We start from the raw sequence: 19,642 nt of genomic DNA, 5'->3' as shown, positions 1-19,642 counted from the left end.
AAGAAAAGTGTAGTTCTCCTATTCAATCATACTATTGGATGTGACTTTCATATTACAAGTAAGATGGTTCATTGTGCTGTGGGTCAGCTAGGATTGAGCCCCAGCAAATCTGCCTAGCAACAAATGATTGGAAAAGTGTATGGTATGACAAGGAATCTTAATTGACAAATTAAATTATTAAATTATTAAAAAAAATCAATTCAGTTGTGAAATTTAGTGTTTAATCCAGTGATTTTCAACCACTGTGCTACGTCGAACTGGTGTGCCGTGAGAAATAATCAGGTGTGCTGTGAGCAATTATCCAATATCACTTTAAAATAACATTTATTATTCATTTTCTGCAAATATTATGTCATTGTTGAGTGTTTGTTGCGTAAAGACTGGAAGAGCAATGTAATATTCGTCCGTGTGGCAACACGTACCTGATTGCCACGTTCCTTCCATAGGTTTAGTGATGCACGTGAGAGGTCGTGGTGACATTTTGTAAAAAAATACATTGGTTTAATCAATTATCACTGTGTGAAGTTTGTATTAAATTATCGATTTTTGTGTTCCAAGAGAAGTAGGGGATTTAACTGTCAAAAGCATGAGGTCATTTTATTTCCAGTGTCTATTCTCAGATAATGACGGGATTATTCCCGGCTAGAAGAAGTGGGGGTTGGGGGGGATGAATAGGAGCCCAAATTTGTAGCTGCACCCTGTGGATTGGATGACCTTTTGCGGGGGAAAAAACAGGTCAGGTGCATTTTCTCTGTATTATTTATTAGAAAATAACGATGGCAGAAACTATAAATATGAATGCTATACTTGTGGGAAATGTGGATGGAGCTCCACCGTAATCATGCAGAGTGAATAGTGCGCCCCCATTTGGACCTTTTGGGTGTTGCAACATGTGCTGCAGCATTGCGGGGGAACATCATGTTCACTGCGCGCACGCTCACGCACACGCACACACACAAAGGCCGTTTTGTAAAGTTCATTATATAAAATTTATTTGAATGACAATATAAATGCAAATATAGCACTACAGTGATTTCCAAGGTACACCGTATCTTACCATATCAATATAGTATGGCACTCATATAATGGCCACTGTTTTTAGTAGACACACAAAACCAACAGCTTCTGTAAACTAGTTTTGGAAACGATCCCTAGGGGTTTGTTATTAGTTGGTGGAAAAGTAACCATAGTAAGGTGATTCATTGGCATTTGAAATCAAATGGGGCACAATATTGAGGATTTTTTTGTGTGTAAAGAGTCTCTGCATGCATTGCACTTGCCCATTTCCTTCAACCTGGCGTGCTTTTGTTTGAAAATGGATGCCAATTGCCAAATAAGAAAAGATACGCAGGTGAAACTCAAACAAAAGGCCAAGCAGGGACTCTCCAACACTTAGGTAGGTCTTTTTCTCACGGTGTGTACATTTTGGTGCTATCTATCATATAAACAACAACGACCAAGAGACATTCAAGCGCCTTGATACTTTTTACAGTAGGGCTCACTCTTCAAAGTACAAACTCTGGTTCACGTGGCTTTCAGAGAAAAAAAGAAAAATGTGACAATAAGCACTACAGTAGAATATTCACCTTGTTTCCTCATGTACAGTTGATGAACAACATCAGTAGTTCAAGATAGCAGCAACGAGACGACAAGCTGTTCAAATCTGTCCATAAATAAACATTATTGTAAAAAAAAAAAAAAAAAGCATAAATAAAACTGATCTTAAAGGGAATCTTGCATAAATAAACTTCATTGGACCTTTCTTTCGAGGGCTTTTACCGTTTGTTAGAACTCTAAGTAACGCAAGGACTGGCTGCAGCAGAAGATAAAATACTCCTAGAAAAACAAACAAGTGAACAAAGTTTATACAGTATATGCTACATAATATGTATTGATTACAAGTATGAAAATGGAAATCATTGCTACATTTTGAATACAGTTGTACATCACTATTTACAGTACATTAGGTGTGTTGTGCAGATTGTTCCAGCATTCTGTTTGAGGTGATCAACACTTACAGTCCTATTAGTTGTACCTTATGGCACAGTGGTCTGATTCTATCAGTGATGACCCTTTTTGTACCCTTTTGTACCTAAATTTGGCTGGATGTGCCATCTGTCACAACCGAGAAACATCTTTATACAAGCACGCCGAGTTCCGCTGTATGTCAAAGTCAAACATGTCTACACAACATTTGTACAGCACTGTATGTCTATTGTGACATGCAGAGAATGACACAGTAAATACGACTCATTCAAGTCTTAAGATATGTACGTTTATAGGCTAGAAGTTATGTCGCCCCCGCGCTGGGAGCATATTGCTATAAAATTGCAAAAAAATGTCAAGGTGATTTACAAAGATTATGCAAACAGATAGAGTAGGTAGCTTTTACACTTGGGCGATGATTATTTGCATCCACAACAACAATTTATTGATACCAAAACACTTGACAATGAGTCCGAGCCTGTACTCACCCACAGAGCAGCTCTTGTCTGGCTGGTGCCTTCATGGCATTCCTTTCTGTGAGTTGGAGGAAAAAAAATAAGAACGCTATGTGTCAAGTAGTCAGGAGGAAATTTGGCAATTCTCATCTCACCCTTTACTAATAGTGGTAATAATATTGGCAATTAGAACCCACTGAGAGGGACATTATAGCGACTTAACAGGGTAAGACTTTGAAATCGTTTGATTAGCATCCCTGTGTATCACCTCAGTGCTCCGTGTCCACAACCTGTCCTGCTTTGTGGAAGTGATGCAACCCCCACCATCGACCCCACGTCTACTCTTCTCTATTGATACAACCACCTTCATTCAGTTCATCTGTGTTGTCCTCACTGCCTTGTGTTTACACATCAGATCGCTGTGTCCCATACAACGGCCTGCGGCCTCTGGCAAGGTGGTGTGCCAGTCTTGCGTGGCTCAGGTGTCCGTCTCCAGCTCGGGAGGATGGGCATGCTGTCCTGCTTGCACAGGCTTTTATCAGGGCGCCGGTGGGCCTTGATCTCTTTGCAGAGGCAGCGTTTGCGTTCGATGACTTCCAGCAGTTTGCCGTCTCTTTGGGTCTGTCCGGCGGACGCAGCGGAGCCGGCGCTGGAGGAGGAGGCGGGCTGACCCTGGGCCAGCTGAGCCAGCTGCTGGAACTGCAGCTGCAGGTGGTGCTGTTGCTGAAGCTGCTGGAGCTGCTGCTTTAACTGCAGCTGCTGCTGGTGGAGCTGAAGCTGCTGCTGCTGACGGGACACGCTGGGACTGCTGGGATTGCAGGATGCTTGAGGCTGGGGCAGACTGTGCAGCTAATGACACAACGAGACAAGAGGTTCGTCAGTAAACACAACAGCGATTCCCAATCACTGTGTCACATTAGTTTGCTAATTTTGAGAGGTTCTGCTCCTGCATGCCTTTAAGCGAGATCCATAAAGCCACGGTAGTATGGTGTGGAATAATTCACCAGCCCGACCTCAACCCTATCAACTACGACAGAGTCAATTATTAGTTATTATTCATCCCTTTTCTATGCCGCTTATCCTCGCTGAGTGTATGCTGGAGCCTATCCCAGCTGTCTTTGGGTCACCAGTCCAATCGCAGGACACATTTAGAGTTCCCAATTAACTTAAGATGCATGTTTTTGGAATGCGGAAGGAAGAGATGCCCAAGCAGAGATTCAAACCCAGGTATTCCCCATGTCCTGACTGTGTGCCCAACATGCTAACCACTCACTGTGGTCCAGATACAGTGTCCAGATATTTCTGCCCTTATAGTGTATCCAGCATTGGGAAAGACAAACTCACTTTGAAAGCTTATTGAACACAACTGCAGTTCCTGCTGACATCCACCAGGATGTAGCACCACTTCATCTGTTGAGGGAGAGCCAAGCAGACGCATGCAGACATCTCTGCAGCACACTCAAAGTGCGTCAGCAATTGCCATGCTGCCAGACTCCCGCTAAATATGCTGCAGCCCACTACATAAAAACAGCATGTTCCCTCCGCCACTATTCTCATACATTTCAAGGCTTACACGGCACCCTGCGTCATATACCTGCGCTTATTCTTTTGTTGCAAGCCCAAAACATTATTCTGCTCAGTGAGCATATCTTGCAGCTATAAATAGACCTGCAGGAGCACTGTCTCTACAAGGAAGGGGAGACAATAATGAGGACAATATTAATGTTCACTCTGAATGAAGTTAATAGAGTCTAGAGTTATAAGGCCGACAGTCATATATTCACCTGGTTCAAGGCTTCTCTTGCTGGTAGACTGCTCTGCCTCTGGACGTCTCCTCCGCCTACCTGTCTCATTCCAGCAGCTGAGGAGGAACGGCCCAGCCGCCCCACTTCTGCAAAAGACACCAACGTTCACCGCATGCCTTCTAATGAAAACACTGGAATATTATTATTCGGTTTAACACATGAGGGTGTGAATGTTTTGGCTATGTGGGCTGTACATTGTGTTCCTGTTATGTATTGACCTATTAGATAATGGTAAAGTCGCATGATGCATACATTGTCACAACCATTGCATTCTATGACATGTTAGTATCCCTTTGCTTTGATTTCAGGTAATAACAGTGGGAATAAGTTGTACACGACATCAGGAATAATTGCAGTGATACGATGGGGGTGAACCAAGCAGCTCTTTGAGTCCAGAGGAGGCTGGGATACGTTATAATAATTTGATATAATACAGTGTTTCTGTCTCATTCCCACCCCAAGGGAACATGGGAAAGGTTTTCACACATTCCCAATTTAAAATACTATAGAAACTGGTCATATCTATACTATATCTATCTATATCTATACTCGCTGCCTCTTGCGCACCCCTCAACGCTTCACGGGTCCTCCCCAGGGGGGCCTGCCCCACTATTTGAAAAGCACTGATATAAAATGGATATGGTTAGTATGGATATGGTATGGCTAATATGGTTAGCGCGCAGACCTCACAGCTAGGAGACCCAAGTTCAATTCCACCCTCAGCCATCTCTGTGTGGAGTTTGCATGTTCTCCCCGTGCATGCGTGGGTTTTCTCCGGGTACTCCGGTTTCCTCCCACATTCCAAAAACATGCTAGGTTAATTGGTAACTCTAAATTGTCCATAGGTATGAATGTGAGTGTGAATGGTTGTTTGTCTATATGTGCCCTGTGATTGGCTGGCGACCAGTCCAGGGTGTACCCCACCTCTTGCCCGAAGACAGCTGGGATTGGCTCCAGCACCCCCTGCGAGGCTTGTGAGGATAAGCAGTATAAAATGAATGAATGAATGAATGATATAATATGTGTTTTGTACATTTACAATTTACATTACATTTACAAAAAAATTAATTTTACGTATTTATTTTTGGTAATACAGTCAAACTATAGTTTTTGTAAGCCCCAGTCTTCATATGATTATGTCCATCCATCCATTTTCTATATCGCTTTTCCTCACGAGTCGCTGGGCATGTTGGAGCCTATCCCAGCTGTCTTCGGGCGAGAGGCGGGGTACACCCTGGACTGGTCGCCAGCCAATCACAGGGCACATATAGACAAACAACCATTCACACTCACATTCATACCTATGGACAATTTGGAGTCGCCAATTAACCTAGCATGTTTTTGGAATGTGGGAGGAAACCGGAGTACCCGGAGAAAACCCATGCATGCACAAGGAGAACATGCAAACTCCACAAGCGGAGAATCGAACCCAGGTCTTCCCAGTCTCCTGACTGTGTGGCCTTCCTGCTGACCACTTGATCACCGTGCCGTGCTATTAATCAATGTGAAATGTATTTTTCGTAATATTTTTGGGTGTCCATAAGGGGTGAATTATATTTACATCATTTCATATTACATTTCATTTTCTTGTTGAACCTTTGGAACGAACCAAAAAGGAAAACTGAGGTACTACGACCACAAATCAGAGGTGCCAATCAAAGGATGGACGGCTCTTTACAGTGATCCAGAATTATGACATAGTGACTTTAAGGTAGCAGACTCATTCAAAGCAGTATGCATCGTTTTACTATGAACAGGGGTTAGCTTCTATTTACACTTGTTTAGCGGCTCTTAACAGTTTTCTTCTTTACTGTTAAATCCGGAAAACTTATTTTTACACTTTTATCTCTGTGTGATCTAGGGCTGTTTACAATAATCAATAAATCAATTAACCGCACGATAATTAAAAACATTATCTAATTCTGATATGATAATTATGATAATTCTGCCGAGCTCGATAGATTGACATAACATTTTCTTCCTCTCTTCCTGCCAAACAGGCTGGATGACAAGCGGGTTTTCAGATGATTGCTACTGTATTTCTGTGCTTTCCAAATAGAATTCTGGATTAAATCGGAGGTCGACCAGCGTCTCGGAAGGGATTGAGGATTCAAAAATGAACACTTCCTTTCCTGGCTCTGCATGAATGAAAGCATCGCTCTGCTTCTCAAGGTAAGTGGTATGTCAATCTGAGGAAGCTAGAAAGGTGTGCAGAATTATAACGAGACTCTGAGGATTCAGAGCCGTTAGACTTTTATGACAGATGAAAGACTTACTGCTTGGTAAATTCTCCTTTAAATTATGGCAAATTTCATATGAGCGCAAATAAAAGCAGATCAAGAAAACACAGTGTAGATATAAAAGTGCTTATGTCAATCCTGATTGTTGTGAGGGTTTCTGGATAAGGAACACGGCTCACCTCCGTTGCGACAGGCAGGAAACGTCTGGCAGGGAAGAGGCATGCCAACTCTGGGAAGGGCTCTGAACCCCGGGCTGCTGTCTGCACCCACCATGGACTCGCTGTGACCAAGAGTCCTGCTGGTGGCCCCGCTGAAGTGCAATGGGATGCTTGAAGGGCCCCCACGCAGCCCCATTCCAAACTCTTCCTTATCCATCCTCGATAAGGCATCGGCACTGCCATTCCAAGTCCGTGCTTCTTCTTCTGTTGTAGGGAGAGAACGTTGAAAGATTCCTTTACCGTTGCATTAAAATAAGATGACCTCTGACTTACTTTCGGTTTCTCTGCTTCCATGGCTGAAGGATAATTTCCTCTGCATGGGCCAGTAAGCGCCTTCATCAGCAGCTAAGCTAGCGCTGCTGTCCCATGGCATGAAGCCAGATTTGGACTCGTTACCCTTGGATAGCCCCTCGCCGAGGCCGGTGAGGCTGGAGGGCTGCAGCGACGGCGTCTGGGAGCTTCCTCTCAAGCTCTCGTAAGCCGGCGGTCTCCGAAAACCTCCGGAGGGGTAAGTCCACAGCAGGGGGCTGTCGGAGGATGGCGGCTTGTAAGCTGGAAGGCCATGAGGGGTGTGAGAGCGCAGATGAGGACGGGAATGAGGGCGCTGGGATGAGGACAGGGGCGTTGGGGTTGAGCTAGTGCTGCTTTGAGAGGTTTGACTACTTGTGGACAGAAGAGCATCCAGTTGTAAAGAATGCGGACCTCCATCCCGGTCCCAGTCCTTATCTCGCTCTCTGTCCTTGTCTCTACCCCGATCCCTGTCCCTGTCCCTTTCTCTGTCTCTGTCCCTCTCCTTGTCTCTGTCCTTATCCTTCTCTCCTTTGTCTGTCTTCAACAGGAAGCTAACAGACTTCCCCTCCTTGCCAGTACTTGATGTTTGGGTCTGCACGGTGGCCTGCGTGGAAGTCTGAGAGCCGCTCTTGGTTGGAGCAGGAGAGTCTCCCCGCTCTGGCTTGCGATAGTGATGGTAGTGTGAGGGCCTATGGTGAGGGTGGTGATGGTGATGGGAGAAAGGTGATGTCGATTTGGAAGAAGGAGGCAGGGGTGTTGAGTGGCTCCTTGCTCTGAGTCCGGGAGCGGGTCCCAACTGGGAATCTCTGCTGTGTTTCTCTTGAGGTGTTACACTTCCTCCCAATGGCTCTTTGGAGCCTGATGCTGGAACGTTGGAGGATGCTGTAGAGGAGGAGGAGCCAGCTTGAGTGGTCACGCTGGGCGTTTGAGCCCCCATTTTAGAGGAGGCAGAACCCTTGTTTTGCATGCCAACTCCACTGGATGCTGCAGCCGGTTGAGGGAAAGCCAGCAGTGGGGGCCGATGTTGGAGAAGATTCGGGAAAGGTGCTGGGATCTTTGTGTTCGACTCGGGCTCACATTTGCTTCCTTGCAGCAGGTAGGGTGTCGGAGCTCGTGGGGTGTGGGGGCTGGTGGATAAGACCTGGGGAACAGGGGTAGAGGAAGTGGAGGAAGGCAAGGGGGAAGAATGGGAGATGGAGACGGTAGCTTTGGGTTTGGAATAGGAAGGAGAGGAAGAGGAGGGTCTCGGTAGGGAGGAGGAGCTACTAGAGGGTGAGGGGGCAACATGGTAGTGTTTAGAACTTTTCATTTTGTCATGTTTGCTGGGCAGGTGTCTATGTGACTCTCGGTTCTCCTGTAGCGGGTATTTCATCTCTTCATAGATGGCCTCACTCTGGTCTGAGTCCGAGTCGGGGGTGGTGGCTACAGGGGTGACAGGGTGAGGGGTGGCAGTCTGGCTCTCTCTGGTAAACACTTGACCCACCATCTCTATGTAGACTGGCTCATCGTCCCCGTCTCCAGTTTGGATCTGAGAGTCGGCTCCCTGGAAAGGGAGGGATGCGGCAGAAGGAGGCACGCGTGAAGGAAGTGGGTCAAAGGAGAGCTGGGTGCTGGGACTTCTCTTGGGCTTTAAAGGAGGCACCTTTTTGGAGCCAATATCTCCAGAGTCGGACTTCTTCATGGCTGCGGGAGTAGAGAAAAAAGTTTTTAAAAAATGGATCATCTTGTGAGTACATTGTGCCCTAGGAAACACGCTTCTAACCATTTTTCTTCTCTGAGTGCTTGGATTGTGAATGGGAGGGCGGGGGAGGCGGCGGCGTCTCAGGAGGTCCTCGGCTGTCAGCAGATGAAGAGCTGAGGCGAGTGCTGGGGTGACGCTTGGGTTTGGCCGGCGGGCATCGGCCACCATGTTGGGATTGGCTGTCAGAGTAATCTCCGTTCTCAAGACTTGCGTCCCCGGCACCGACCGCATGGCAGGACTGCGAACGCGGCGCCATGGCTGAGGCACACGAGTGAGGGGAAAGATCCTGGGAGGCCGGCATGGTCATGAAGCCCATTCTGAAGTGGCGACGGAACGAGGCCAAGTCTCTGACTTTGCCAACAGTCGCTGATGGGTCATTTTGAGAGGAGCTGCAGTTTAGGCAGAAAGATAACACATCAAGGCATGAAAGAAGCATCAAAAACGTAAATGCGCTCCACATTATGTTCGTCACTCCCCCTCTTTCCAGTCTTCAAACGACATCTCTGCCTGGAGGGCTTCCTTGCGCAAAAAGGAACACCCTAGAGTCACCTCCATCGTTCACATTCATGTTTTTTTCCATCTACGCTGCTCTCAAACGCACTTAATTAGGAAATCAATTCCTCTGTCAAAACAGAGTACTCTTACTCTTCACCGTGCTGATGGAATTCACACACTCTTTATACTCTCAACCCACATCTGTTTTCTGCTCTCAGCTGTTACCATGGAAATGTGCCACCGTTTGATGCTTCCTCTCTGAAATCGAGGAATCATTACTGGCACAAGCTCCCAAAACAATAAATAAAAGCAAGCGGGATCTGACAAAGTGAGCAATGGCTACTGTTTTTTTTATGCTTTTGACTGACAGCGCTTTCTTCCATGAACACTAATTTCCATTGATAACCGTATTCTCAATGCACGCAACTCTGTGAGGCTTACAAGGTGGTACCTATGTTGTTATAAAACTTAGAACTGACCTGATTCTATAGATTATTTGTGCAATGCACTTTATTCATTCATTCATTTTCTACCGCTTTTTCCTCACGAGGGTCGCGGGGGTGCTGGAGCCTATCCCAGCTGTCTTTGGGCGAGAGGCGGGGTACACCCTTGAATGGTCGCCAGCCAATCACAGGGCACATATAGACAAACAAGCATTCACACTCACATTCATACCTATGGACAATTTGGAGTCGCCAATTAACCTAGCATGCAATGCACTTTAACAAACTCGATATTTGCACTATAGTAGTGACAATATCCTTTTAGTAGGCCTAACTCCTCACTCCCGACACTCAGTGACTGTCATTGTGTCCCTGGGAAAGACACTTTGTCTAGGAATACTAATGACACTATGTTCTGTATGAATAAAAAAAAAATCCGGTACTTGGACCACAATCCAATCTGTGTGGACAGAAAAATCTGGAATACTATTGCCACACATATTGTCCGCTAACCACCCTCACAGAGATGGCTGTTGATGTTGTCTCTAGAGATGCGATGCTGCTATGCTGTACAAACAGTACATGTTTGCTATAAAATGCAGACACAAGATATTCCATTTTGTTTTGATCACATCTCAGTGATGGCACAAGGGACCCATCTGCATATTTACATCTGTGCCGACAGTGGGAGCAGTTAGACGCGTGTGAAGTGCGCAGTTAAACAGCTCATATGAGCAATTATTACACAGCAATATATGGCTATGGGTCATGCAAATCCATCCCTGCGATGCAGTCAAGCACGGAGGAAGACAACTAGAGCTTACAATATGTGGCCAACGCTGCAGCTCCACCTCAGGTTCCTCATCACGGAGAGCATGGCGCTCCTGTTTGTCTTCCTCTTCACATCACTGTGTGTGTTTATGCCATCGGATTCCTATAGAGATGTACTCCTCACATTGGACACACATACTACAGGGCCAAATTTAGACCAGAACAGAGGCTGAGTGATTCCTCCAGGCGTCTTCAAGTGCATTTTATCCTCCTACTCTACAGGCGAAAGCAGCTCATCTTGGAACCCTCTTGTGGTTTTATTTCCCTTAGCTACTTTACTTTAGGCTAATTTATATTAACAACCATCATTGACATCCATAAATAATGGATGTAAAAAAGGCCTATTGTAGTTCGCTGTGTTGTGTTTTTGACCTGAAGGAGTAGTGATTTATCCATATGGTGTTGTTATATATTTATCCATCCATCCATTTTCTATGCCGCTTATCCTCACGAGGGTCGTGTCCGGCGGGCCGTGATATTACATATATATTCTAAATTTTTGTTATATTTCTGCACGTCTTCAGACTCTCCTTATCTACAGCTGTGACAAGGCGCCAATCATGCTGTATATCCAAATGAGCTCACTGTACCAGAACCAAGCCAGAGCCCAGACCTAAATTTAACTGAAAATGTGTGGTGTGATCTGAAGAGGGCTGTACACAGGAGATTTCAATCTCTCCTTTCAATTTGATAAATTGAGAGAGCTTCTGTGAGGAAAAGTGTAAAAAAAATAATCAAATAAAAAGGTACTTGTGATGGAAAATCACGAAATCACATTTTGTATTCCAAGCGACTTTATTGGCTTCTCAGCAGGAGGGGACAAGCATTTGGGGAGTGGAAAGAGGCCACCAGTGTTTGATCAGGCTTTCTCTTAAAGGCCCTGTCGACAGTTTTGTTTTGGGGTTTTTTGGTGAGTTGACAAAAAAAATCACAGTAAATAGTCACGTCCACAGAGGACTGGATCACTGGGCAAAAAAGATGTAATTCTCCCTCTGGAGCTGAGCTCATGTGCACTCATGACAGCTACAGTAATGCATTATGGGTAGAAATTAAAATTGTTTTGTTATCTTGAAACTCCTATTGGCACATGTTTGTATATTTATTAAGTATACCTTGTAAGTGTTCTTTGTAAGGCAGACTGTTATATTGAGTAATGACCGCCTGCAATTTCCAAGCTCGTTGTGAGTTTTCTCACAGCTCATGATTGGGTCGAGTCAAATAAAGATGCTTGGTCTTCCCAGACTCGTGCATTGCACAATAGTCAATTTTCTGACGGCGCTGGTGTCGATCGTGTGGGACCTTTCACTGTTTCAGAGGACAACATTTTGTCAAATGTTGTGCATACATTCCGCAATGAGGGGGGAAAAAAAAACATCAAACCAAATCATCCACCTGAAACATCAGCACTACAACGACACCCGAGGCTTGTTCCTATCACTGCGTCATTTGAAAAGTGTCAGAATTTTTCCAGAGATAACCCAAGGGCTACAGCCATCTGTTATTTCATCATAGAAATGATGATGACCTGTCTACCCTCGTTGAATATAAAGGCTTTTGCCAGATAGTAAACACCTTGGCACCATTGTTTGAACCTCTGAACCGCCACTAGTTGTTCATTCATTCATTCATTTTCTACCGCTTTTTCCTCACGAGGGTCGCGGGGGTGCTGGAGCCTATCCCAGCATTCTTTGGGCAAGAGGCGGGGTACACCCTGGACTGGCCGCCAGCCAATCACAGGGCACATATAGACAAACAACCATTCACACTCACATTCATACCTATGGACAATTTGGAGTCACAACCGAGCATGTTTTTGGAATGTGGGAGGAAACCAGAGTACCCGGAGAAAACCCACGCATGCACGGGGAGAACATGCAAACTCCACACAGAGATGGCCGAGGGTGGAATTGAACCCTGGTCTCCTAGCTGTGAGGTCTGCGCGCTAACCACTCGACCACTCGCCACTAGTTGTTTTGTTTTGTTAATAGTAGTGATGTCATGGTACTTTCTAAAGGTAAAGGTTATCAAATCCAACACTCCAGGTGTGCACAAACTACACTTAAATCCATCCATTTTGTGTGCTGCTTCTCCTCTTAGGGTACATGCTGGAGCCTATCTCAGCTGATTTACAGCAAGAAGCGGGGTACAACCTGGACTGGTCGCCAGCCAATCACAGGGCACATATAGACAAACAACCATTCACACTCACATTCATACCTATGGACAATTTGGAGTTACCAATTAACCTAGTATGTTTTTGGAATGTGGGAGGAAACCAGAGTACCCGGAGAAAACCCACACATGCACGGGGAGAACATGCAAACTCCACTCAGAGATGGCCGAGGGTGAAATTGAACTCGGGTCTCCTAGCTATGACCACTCGTCCGCCGTGCAGCCTGTAATGTAAACATTCTCTGTAAAATGTCGAAATAACTTTACATAGTGCTCTTCATCTTATTAGTAAAGACATTGGGCTCATACTGTACAGTCACAAGCATATGTTGAGTTCAAGCCGTCTTTAATTCTGGACGGAGCTATTTAACAAGCATGTGATAACTCATATGATCTCATCGCCTGGCAAATGACATGCTTTTTTTATCACAAAGACATCTTCATCAGTAGCAATTAATCATAAACATTTAATGTAATAATGCTCCAGCTGATGGTCCAAATGAGCGTCTCCCCTCCCACCCCCATAAATGTCCCATTAGTCCCACTGTGCAAATAAAACCCTGCCATGAAAGATGGTGATTTTGCCACCTTTGACCCAATCATGTGGAAAGAAGCAGGAGGGGAAATAACACAAGATGAGGTCATCAACTGCTTGCAACAACATTTCTTCATCTCCAAGTCTCCTCATTAGGACCGTGCTGACGAAGATGTTGCTGGGGAAATACAGTGTAGATCACGCCGCCCCTAGCAGCGAGGCGTCCCATTTCTAATCTACCTTTCTGGGCCAATGTTCACGAGTGGTTTGCGTTCAAACAAGTGAATGTGTGCAAAGAGATGAGAACATGCAACGTGGTGTCGGAGCAATCCGTCATGTCTTGTGGAAAGTTGTAGGTTAAGGTTGAGCGCTGACATTGAGTGTGCGAGTGTCCTCATTGTGACGGACCTCACTGACACATTTGACACAACACATGACACTTTAATTGACGGCCTTAAGTTATGGCTTGTCTGCAAACGTATAGCTCCACGCTTGTGATTCATCTTTTGTCACTGGGAGTGAGAATGCCACTCTTTAGGTTTGTGATAATATAGTTAGCTTTGACGGGATCCAAATATAGACATCATACTGTGTTACGGGGGTAACCACAGTAAACATCATCATCTGGATGTGATGAGTTAGACATTTTAATGTCGCCACTTATGAAAATATGTTTTATGACATCGTGTCTGTGACACAACACCGTCGAGGGTGCTTACTTTCTTTTAATAAATCTTGGTGGACTTCATTGGCAGGGCAAGGGTCCTTGGGGGCTCCAAGCAAGACATTCATGGGGCACACAAAAAAGTGTTGTGCTGATTGATGCAGACAGCGCTGAAGGCAGATAGGGCCGTGCGGGGGTGGGTCCCCCCACCCCAAAGGGGGTTTGCTATGTCATTGTTTCATAATTGCATCAGAAATACCCATTGTTGTCGTTTCTGTGCAGTACATGTATTAGCACTTGGGGCACCCGGTCTCTCCCTGGTCCCCTAAAATCCGGGGGCCCCCAGGTAAATGGCTGGTTTACCTGTCGGCACGCCCCGCCTCTGTGTGCTGATTGACAGTAAATGCCCATGCATCAATTTTCTGTCCCGCTTATCCTGACGAGGGTCGCGGGCATGCTGGAGCCTATCCCAGCTGTCTTCGGGCAAGAGGCGGGGTACACCCTGGACTGGTCACCAGCCAATCACACGGCACATATAGACAAACAACCATTCACACTCACATTCATACCTATGGACAATTTGGAGTCACCGATTAACCTAGCATGTTTTTGGAATGTGGGACGAAACCGGAGTACCCGTAGAAATCCCCCCCACACACGGGTAGAACATGGGTAGAACATGCAAACTCCACACAAAGATGCCCAAGAGGGGAATTTGACCCGTGTCTCCTAGCTGTGGCCTGGTGCCATATTATTTTAAATAATAAAAGGACACACAAATCTTGTTATTAAATCAATACAAACCTTATTAATAAAGCACTATTCATACATCAAATGTTATGTGTTTTACACAGTTAAAATCAATGCCCTGATAACCCCCACACACATATGCACACACATAGTATACCCATAGAATTCAAATATGACTGAGCACAGAGTGAGGAAACACTATCACAGGAGCCATCTGCACCAGGAGGACCCCTACACTGGGGACCCCCTGCAGTCATGACCGATAAAACCCTGATGTAGAGGTCTCCCCTCCCTCTAGGAATACTAGAAGATAACACTAATGAAACTCATAAAGATAAAAACAATAATACTATAGCTGTAATAAAATTAATGAATAAAAAATACTAAGTCAAGTAAAGTGTTTTGTATTTTGATTACCATAACTAGCTGTTTCTCTGACGGGTTCAATTTTAAAGAACTTTTAAAGGCATATTTTTTTTTGTATTGGATCTTATTAATGTGTATGCACTGACTTCACATTTCACACCCACATCCATTATTTATACAATCTATAGGCAGATCAATTAAACATGGCCAAAAATTGTCCTTGACGTATATCCTTGAGCTAGAAGGAGTGCCCCTTTATATTTGATGTTGGATAATCCCTTGCAACTGTTTAATGTTTCATTAAAGAATCCATCCATAGATCATCTATGCCCCGGATTCTGACTGACGGGTATACAGTAGATACAGGTAAACCAATCCAAGGCTAATCACAGAAGAGAGAGAATGGATGATTCAATGAAATTCTATATTAATTGGTGCTACTCAAAGATATATTGTATTAAAGTATGAGTAAAAAAAAACTGCTAAATAACTTTGTCGTGTTATTTCTGGGTCCTGCTGCTGGGAATAGCCTGTTTGAGTTTTCTAAAACTCGCCTGTTTCTTTATCTTCACATCCGTCTCTGCCTCAGAAATGGGATTTCTCTCCCGAGGCTGTCCTGATCTCAAACTGTCTACCTTCGCCCTTCATATTGCCTCTTTTGTCCCCAGCCAACACCCCCAACGGCTGTACGGTCCATCTCCGTTTGGTATAGCGTCCGTCCTTTTGTCCCAGTGCAACTTCACCCCTGACCCGGTCCTGTTTGTTTGGACTCGTGGTCGTCATCACGTGGTCCCGTCCCATGGTGTCAGGAATCCCCGGACAACGCTTCAAAACAAGCCACAAATAACCTCAAAGAACATGCGTAACGAAATCTCTTTTCTGAAACACTTGCTGCAAACACGTGCTGCACAACATCTCCCTCACAAGCTCACACACGGTTGAAGATTGTCATTGTCACCAGCAAAGTGTCATGCCGTCGCCTCGCCGTCACCTGATTCAAAGTGTGCATGAACTCCCTCTGCCGTGATCTCATTAGCCTGCTTTGATGCCTGCATGTTTTCAGCTTGTCCATGTCCATGCAATTTGAATAAATCACATCCTGTTTGACTCTTCCAACGTGCTGCTTGATAATAGAAGGAGAACATTTACTGCTGTTGCCTGGAGACATGATTACACCTCACACTTATCAGACATATAACCATATTTGGTAACGATTGTTTATTATTAACTCCACAAGACACTAATGCTGCATAGTGGTCAGCATATTGGCCACACAGTCAGGAGATCAGGAAGATCTGGGCTTGCATGTTATCTTTGTGTGGGGGTTTTCTCCGGGTACTCTGGTTTCCTCCCACATTCCAAAAACATGCTAGGTTAATTGGTGACTCCAAATTGTCCATAGGTATGAATGTGAGTGTGAATGGTTGTTTGTCTATATGTGCCCTGTGATTGGCTGACCACCAGTCCAGGGTATCTCACCCAAAGTCAACTGGCATAGGCTCCAGCATATCGCAGCGTACCGACCCTCGAGAGTACAAGCGGCAAAGAAAATGGATGGATAGACCCTAATGAGTACAAGTGGTAGCTAGCATACTGTAGATCAGTGCTAATAATAATAATAATAAAAAAATCCAAAAAGTTGTATATACATGCTGGAACCATATAGTAACAGGTACATTCATGATAACATGTAATACTTACAGTATTTTGCTACATTTTGGTCATCTTAAGCATTACTGGGTGTACTGATTTCACAGCGCGCGTAGCGGCTAACGCTACTTTCGTCAACAGTAGCATCGAGAGCGTGACTTTGTTATGTTTGTTGCTTATTTAAAGGGGACCTATCATGCTCATTTTTGACCCTTTGTATTGAGTTGTGGTCTCCTATAGAGCAGCTACACACAATAACCCGCACAGAAAACTTTAGGTTTTCTAAATTCCAGCTGTATTTCATTTGATTTGTGCTTCCTGTCAAAATGGTCTGTTTAAATTTATTCAACGCACAGCCCACCTCCAGGCACACCCACTACACTATTATTGGTCATAAGTTAGGAAGCACTATAATCCATATAAGGAAGTCCGCCCCTCTGTGACATCACAAAGGGGCAGTTTTACCACGCCTTTCGAAACCGAGTGTTTTGAGCCATCCCAAACTTCTTTCAGGGCTCACTTCCATATGCACAAACCTTATTATCTGAAACTTTGGCATCATTTAACACGAGAATACAACATTCTAACTACATTTATAGGTCAGAAAAGTGGAAAAAGCATAGGAGGTACCTTTAACAAACCAGGAACTCCTTACTGCTTCATTAGCACAACATGCTTACTTACTCATAGTTGTCGGGTTTACCACGACAATACGAAGCCTTTTGGGTAAGGTAGTACACATCGACATTTATCAACACAATTTTGTGAGTTGCCACCGATGACTACTTTGGGACAAATGAGGATCCAAATGCCAGGCTGACAAAAATCGAGTGTTTCTATTGCATTGAGTGGCATACAGTATTACCATCGATGGGTCTGCTTTGGGCATCTGGCAAAGAGGACACTGACGGCCCATGCAAGCTGGACCAGATATCACAGCTACGTATATATACACAGAAAAGTGGGTCCTCAGTGTGAGTTCCTACAATAACAATGTTATAACAACAACAATGGAGCATTGTTGGCGGTTTTCGACATTTTTTGGAGGGCTTTATAGGCGGAATAAGGGAATCCCATTAAGTGTATAATTAGCAGTTCTAGCAGTTTTTGTCTCACGTAAGGATTGTGTATGAAGCGAAACATTTTTCACAAGGTGCAAACTGCAGTTTTCCTTTAATGACCATGCGAAAATGGGGTTCCTACGATAAGACTAATTGAGAACCCTTGGTATTGAAAAATCGTTTTTGCATAATCCTGCTAATGATTGGAAAGATTGGATCCTAACTGTAGAATTTGAATTTGGCCGTTGTAACTAGCGATACGATGACGACATGGTATATTTTCGCATGTATTTCTTCTTCTGCCATCTGCATTGCTGGTATTTGTGCATTGACATTTGGTTGACATTCTAGAAGTTTATCTCATCAATGCTACGTAAGTAAGAAGTGCTGCTATGCAAATGTGTCCAGGTCTTTTCCAGCTAACAAGCCTGACTTATTGAGTAGTGTACGGAATACAAATTCGCTAATAAAACTGACTGACTCTAGCGAAGAGGTTTATATCCCCCACTGAAATGAACCCTGGTGTAATCCTGCATATAAATTCTGCTCATCTCACCTTTTCTTGCTCCCATCTTGGTCCCTCTGCCTCCAATCCAAACGGCTCTTGCGATACAGCAGGTTCATATCGCTGCGGGGTCGTTCCACCTCGCAGCCAATCACAGCGCAGTGTAGCCGCTTGCTCCGCCTCTCTATGTCACGCAGGAAATGCTCGACTGCCACATCCTGGGCAGAGCCAGAGCTCATGGTACACAAGGAGGCCAGAGATGATGGAACGTGTCGTCACAAGGCCACCTTGTTGACTTCACCTGAATGAGAACAAACAATGGCAGTCATTGACGGTAATGAACTAATTACAGCACAACTTTACAGCAGAACCTATAAAGTGCTGGCTGTCATACGATTTGGAGTTCGACCAAAACGTTCACGGGGGAAGGCCTCCAGAGTCGCCGCATGATGTCAGACGAGACATCATATCATTCTTTGCACATTTATTGGCTGAGGAGCTCTAGTCCAGATACCTCACGGATGCCTCCCTGGTGAGGTGTTTGGAGTATGCTATCTCACAGCTGGCCTGACAACTCCCGGTGGAAAGTCTGGACTTTCCCACCGAGACTGCCGCCCTCGTGACCCGGACCCCGATAAGCGAAAGAAAATGAATGCATGGATGGATTTGTGGCTTCAACAGAAGTTAACTTGTACTATCTGCACCTGTATGACCGTTATGTCATTATGTTAATATACAACATTGCATGTATTTTACCACTAATGTACTTTTTTATGGCCCCAGTTATCCTGGAATATATTCATTCTAGTTCAATTATGGCAGGGGTGCCTAAACATTTTACCCTATGGTAGGGCCGCATATTGCAGAGTTTGATATTTCTATACTTTTTCATTTCCAAACGGGGAAGATGTCTCAAAATCCAAACAAATTATTGTGTTTGACCTTAGAGCAGTTTTTTTATTTATTAGCCTTCAACGTATTCATTCATTTCATTTTGCGAGAGGCGGGGGTACACCCTGGAGTGGTCGCCAGCCAATCACAGGGCACATATAGACAAACAACCATTCACACTCACATTCATACCTATGGACAATTTGGAGTCGCCAATTAACCTAGCATGTTTTTGGAATGTGGGAGGAAACCGGAGTACCCGGAGAAAACCCACGCATGCACGGGGAGAACAGAGCTCATGGAATTTATTATATAAATTATATATAATATATATATATATATATTTGGTGTATTTTTAACTAACTGAAGGACCATTGATGACGACTCAAAATGTCAGATTTGACTTACTCGTATTCATTCATTCATTTTCTACCGGGTCGCGGGGGTGCTGGAGCCTATCCCAGCTGTCTTCGGGCAAAAGGACAATTTGGAGTCACCAATTAACCTAGCATGTTTTTGGAATGTGGGAGAAAACCAGAGTAC

The 19,642-nt window shown here is 44.6% G+C and overlaps 1 protein-coding gene across 2 annotated transcripts in view; it reads right to left on the bottom strand.

Moving 5' to 3' along the window:
• Positions 1-491: 491 nt before the first annotated feature.
• Positions 492-19,642, bottom strand: part of LOC131138529 (neuronal tyrosine-phosphorylated phosphoinositide-3-kinase adapter 1) — a 38,377-nt gene continuing 19,226 nt past the window's right edge. Inside the window, exons 2-7 of one of the 2 annotated variants that reach the window (XM_058087509.1) lie at positions 18,260-18,509; positions 8,758-9,125; positions 6,978-8,678; positions 6,666-6,905; positions 4,226-4,332; positions 492-3,290 (exon numbers count right to left, since the gene is read on the bottom strand). In XM_058087509.1, coding sequence (XP_057943492.1) covers positions 2,853-3,290; positions 4,226-4,332; positions 6,666-6,905; positions 6,978-8,678; positions 8,758-9,125; positions 18,260-18,447 — 3,042 coding nt within the window. In that variant the 5' untranslated portion in view covers positions 18,448-18,509 and the 3' untranslated portion in view covers positions 492-2,852. Of the gene's footprint in view, positions 3,291-4,225; positions 4,333-6,665; positions 6,909-6,977; positions 8,679-8,757; positions 9,126-18,259; positions 18,510-19,642 lie in introns of both variants that reach the window. The other variant, XM_058087508.1, reaches the window with a different exon arrangement.

The sequence above is a fragment of the Doryrhamphus excisus genome, chromosome 11 (assembly GCF_030265055.1).
Source record: "Doryrhamphus excisus isolate RoL2022-K1 chromosome 11, RoL_Dexc_1.0, whole genome shotgun sequence".
Classification (NCBI taxonomy): Eukaryota; Metazoa; Chordata; class Actinopteri; order Syngnathiformes; family Syngnathidae; genus Doryrhamphus; species Doryrhamphus excisus.
The sequence above is the reverse complement of the archived record's forward strand: the minus strand, read 5'-3'. Positions and strand labels throughout refer to the sequence as shown.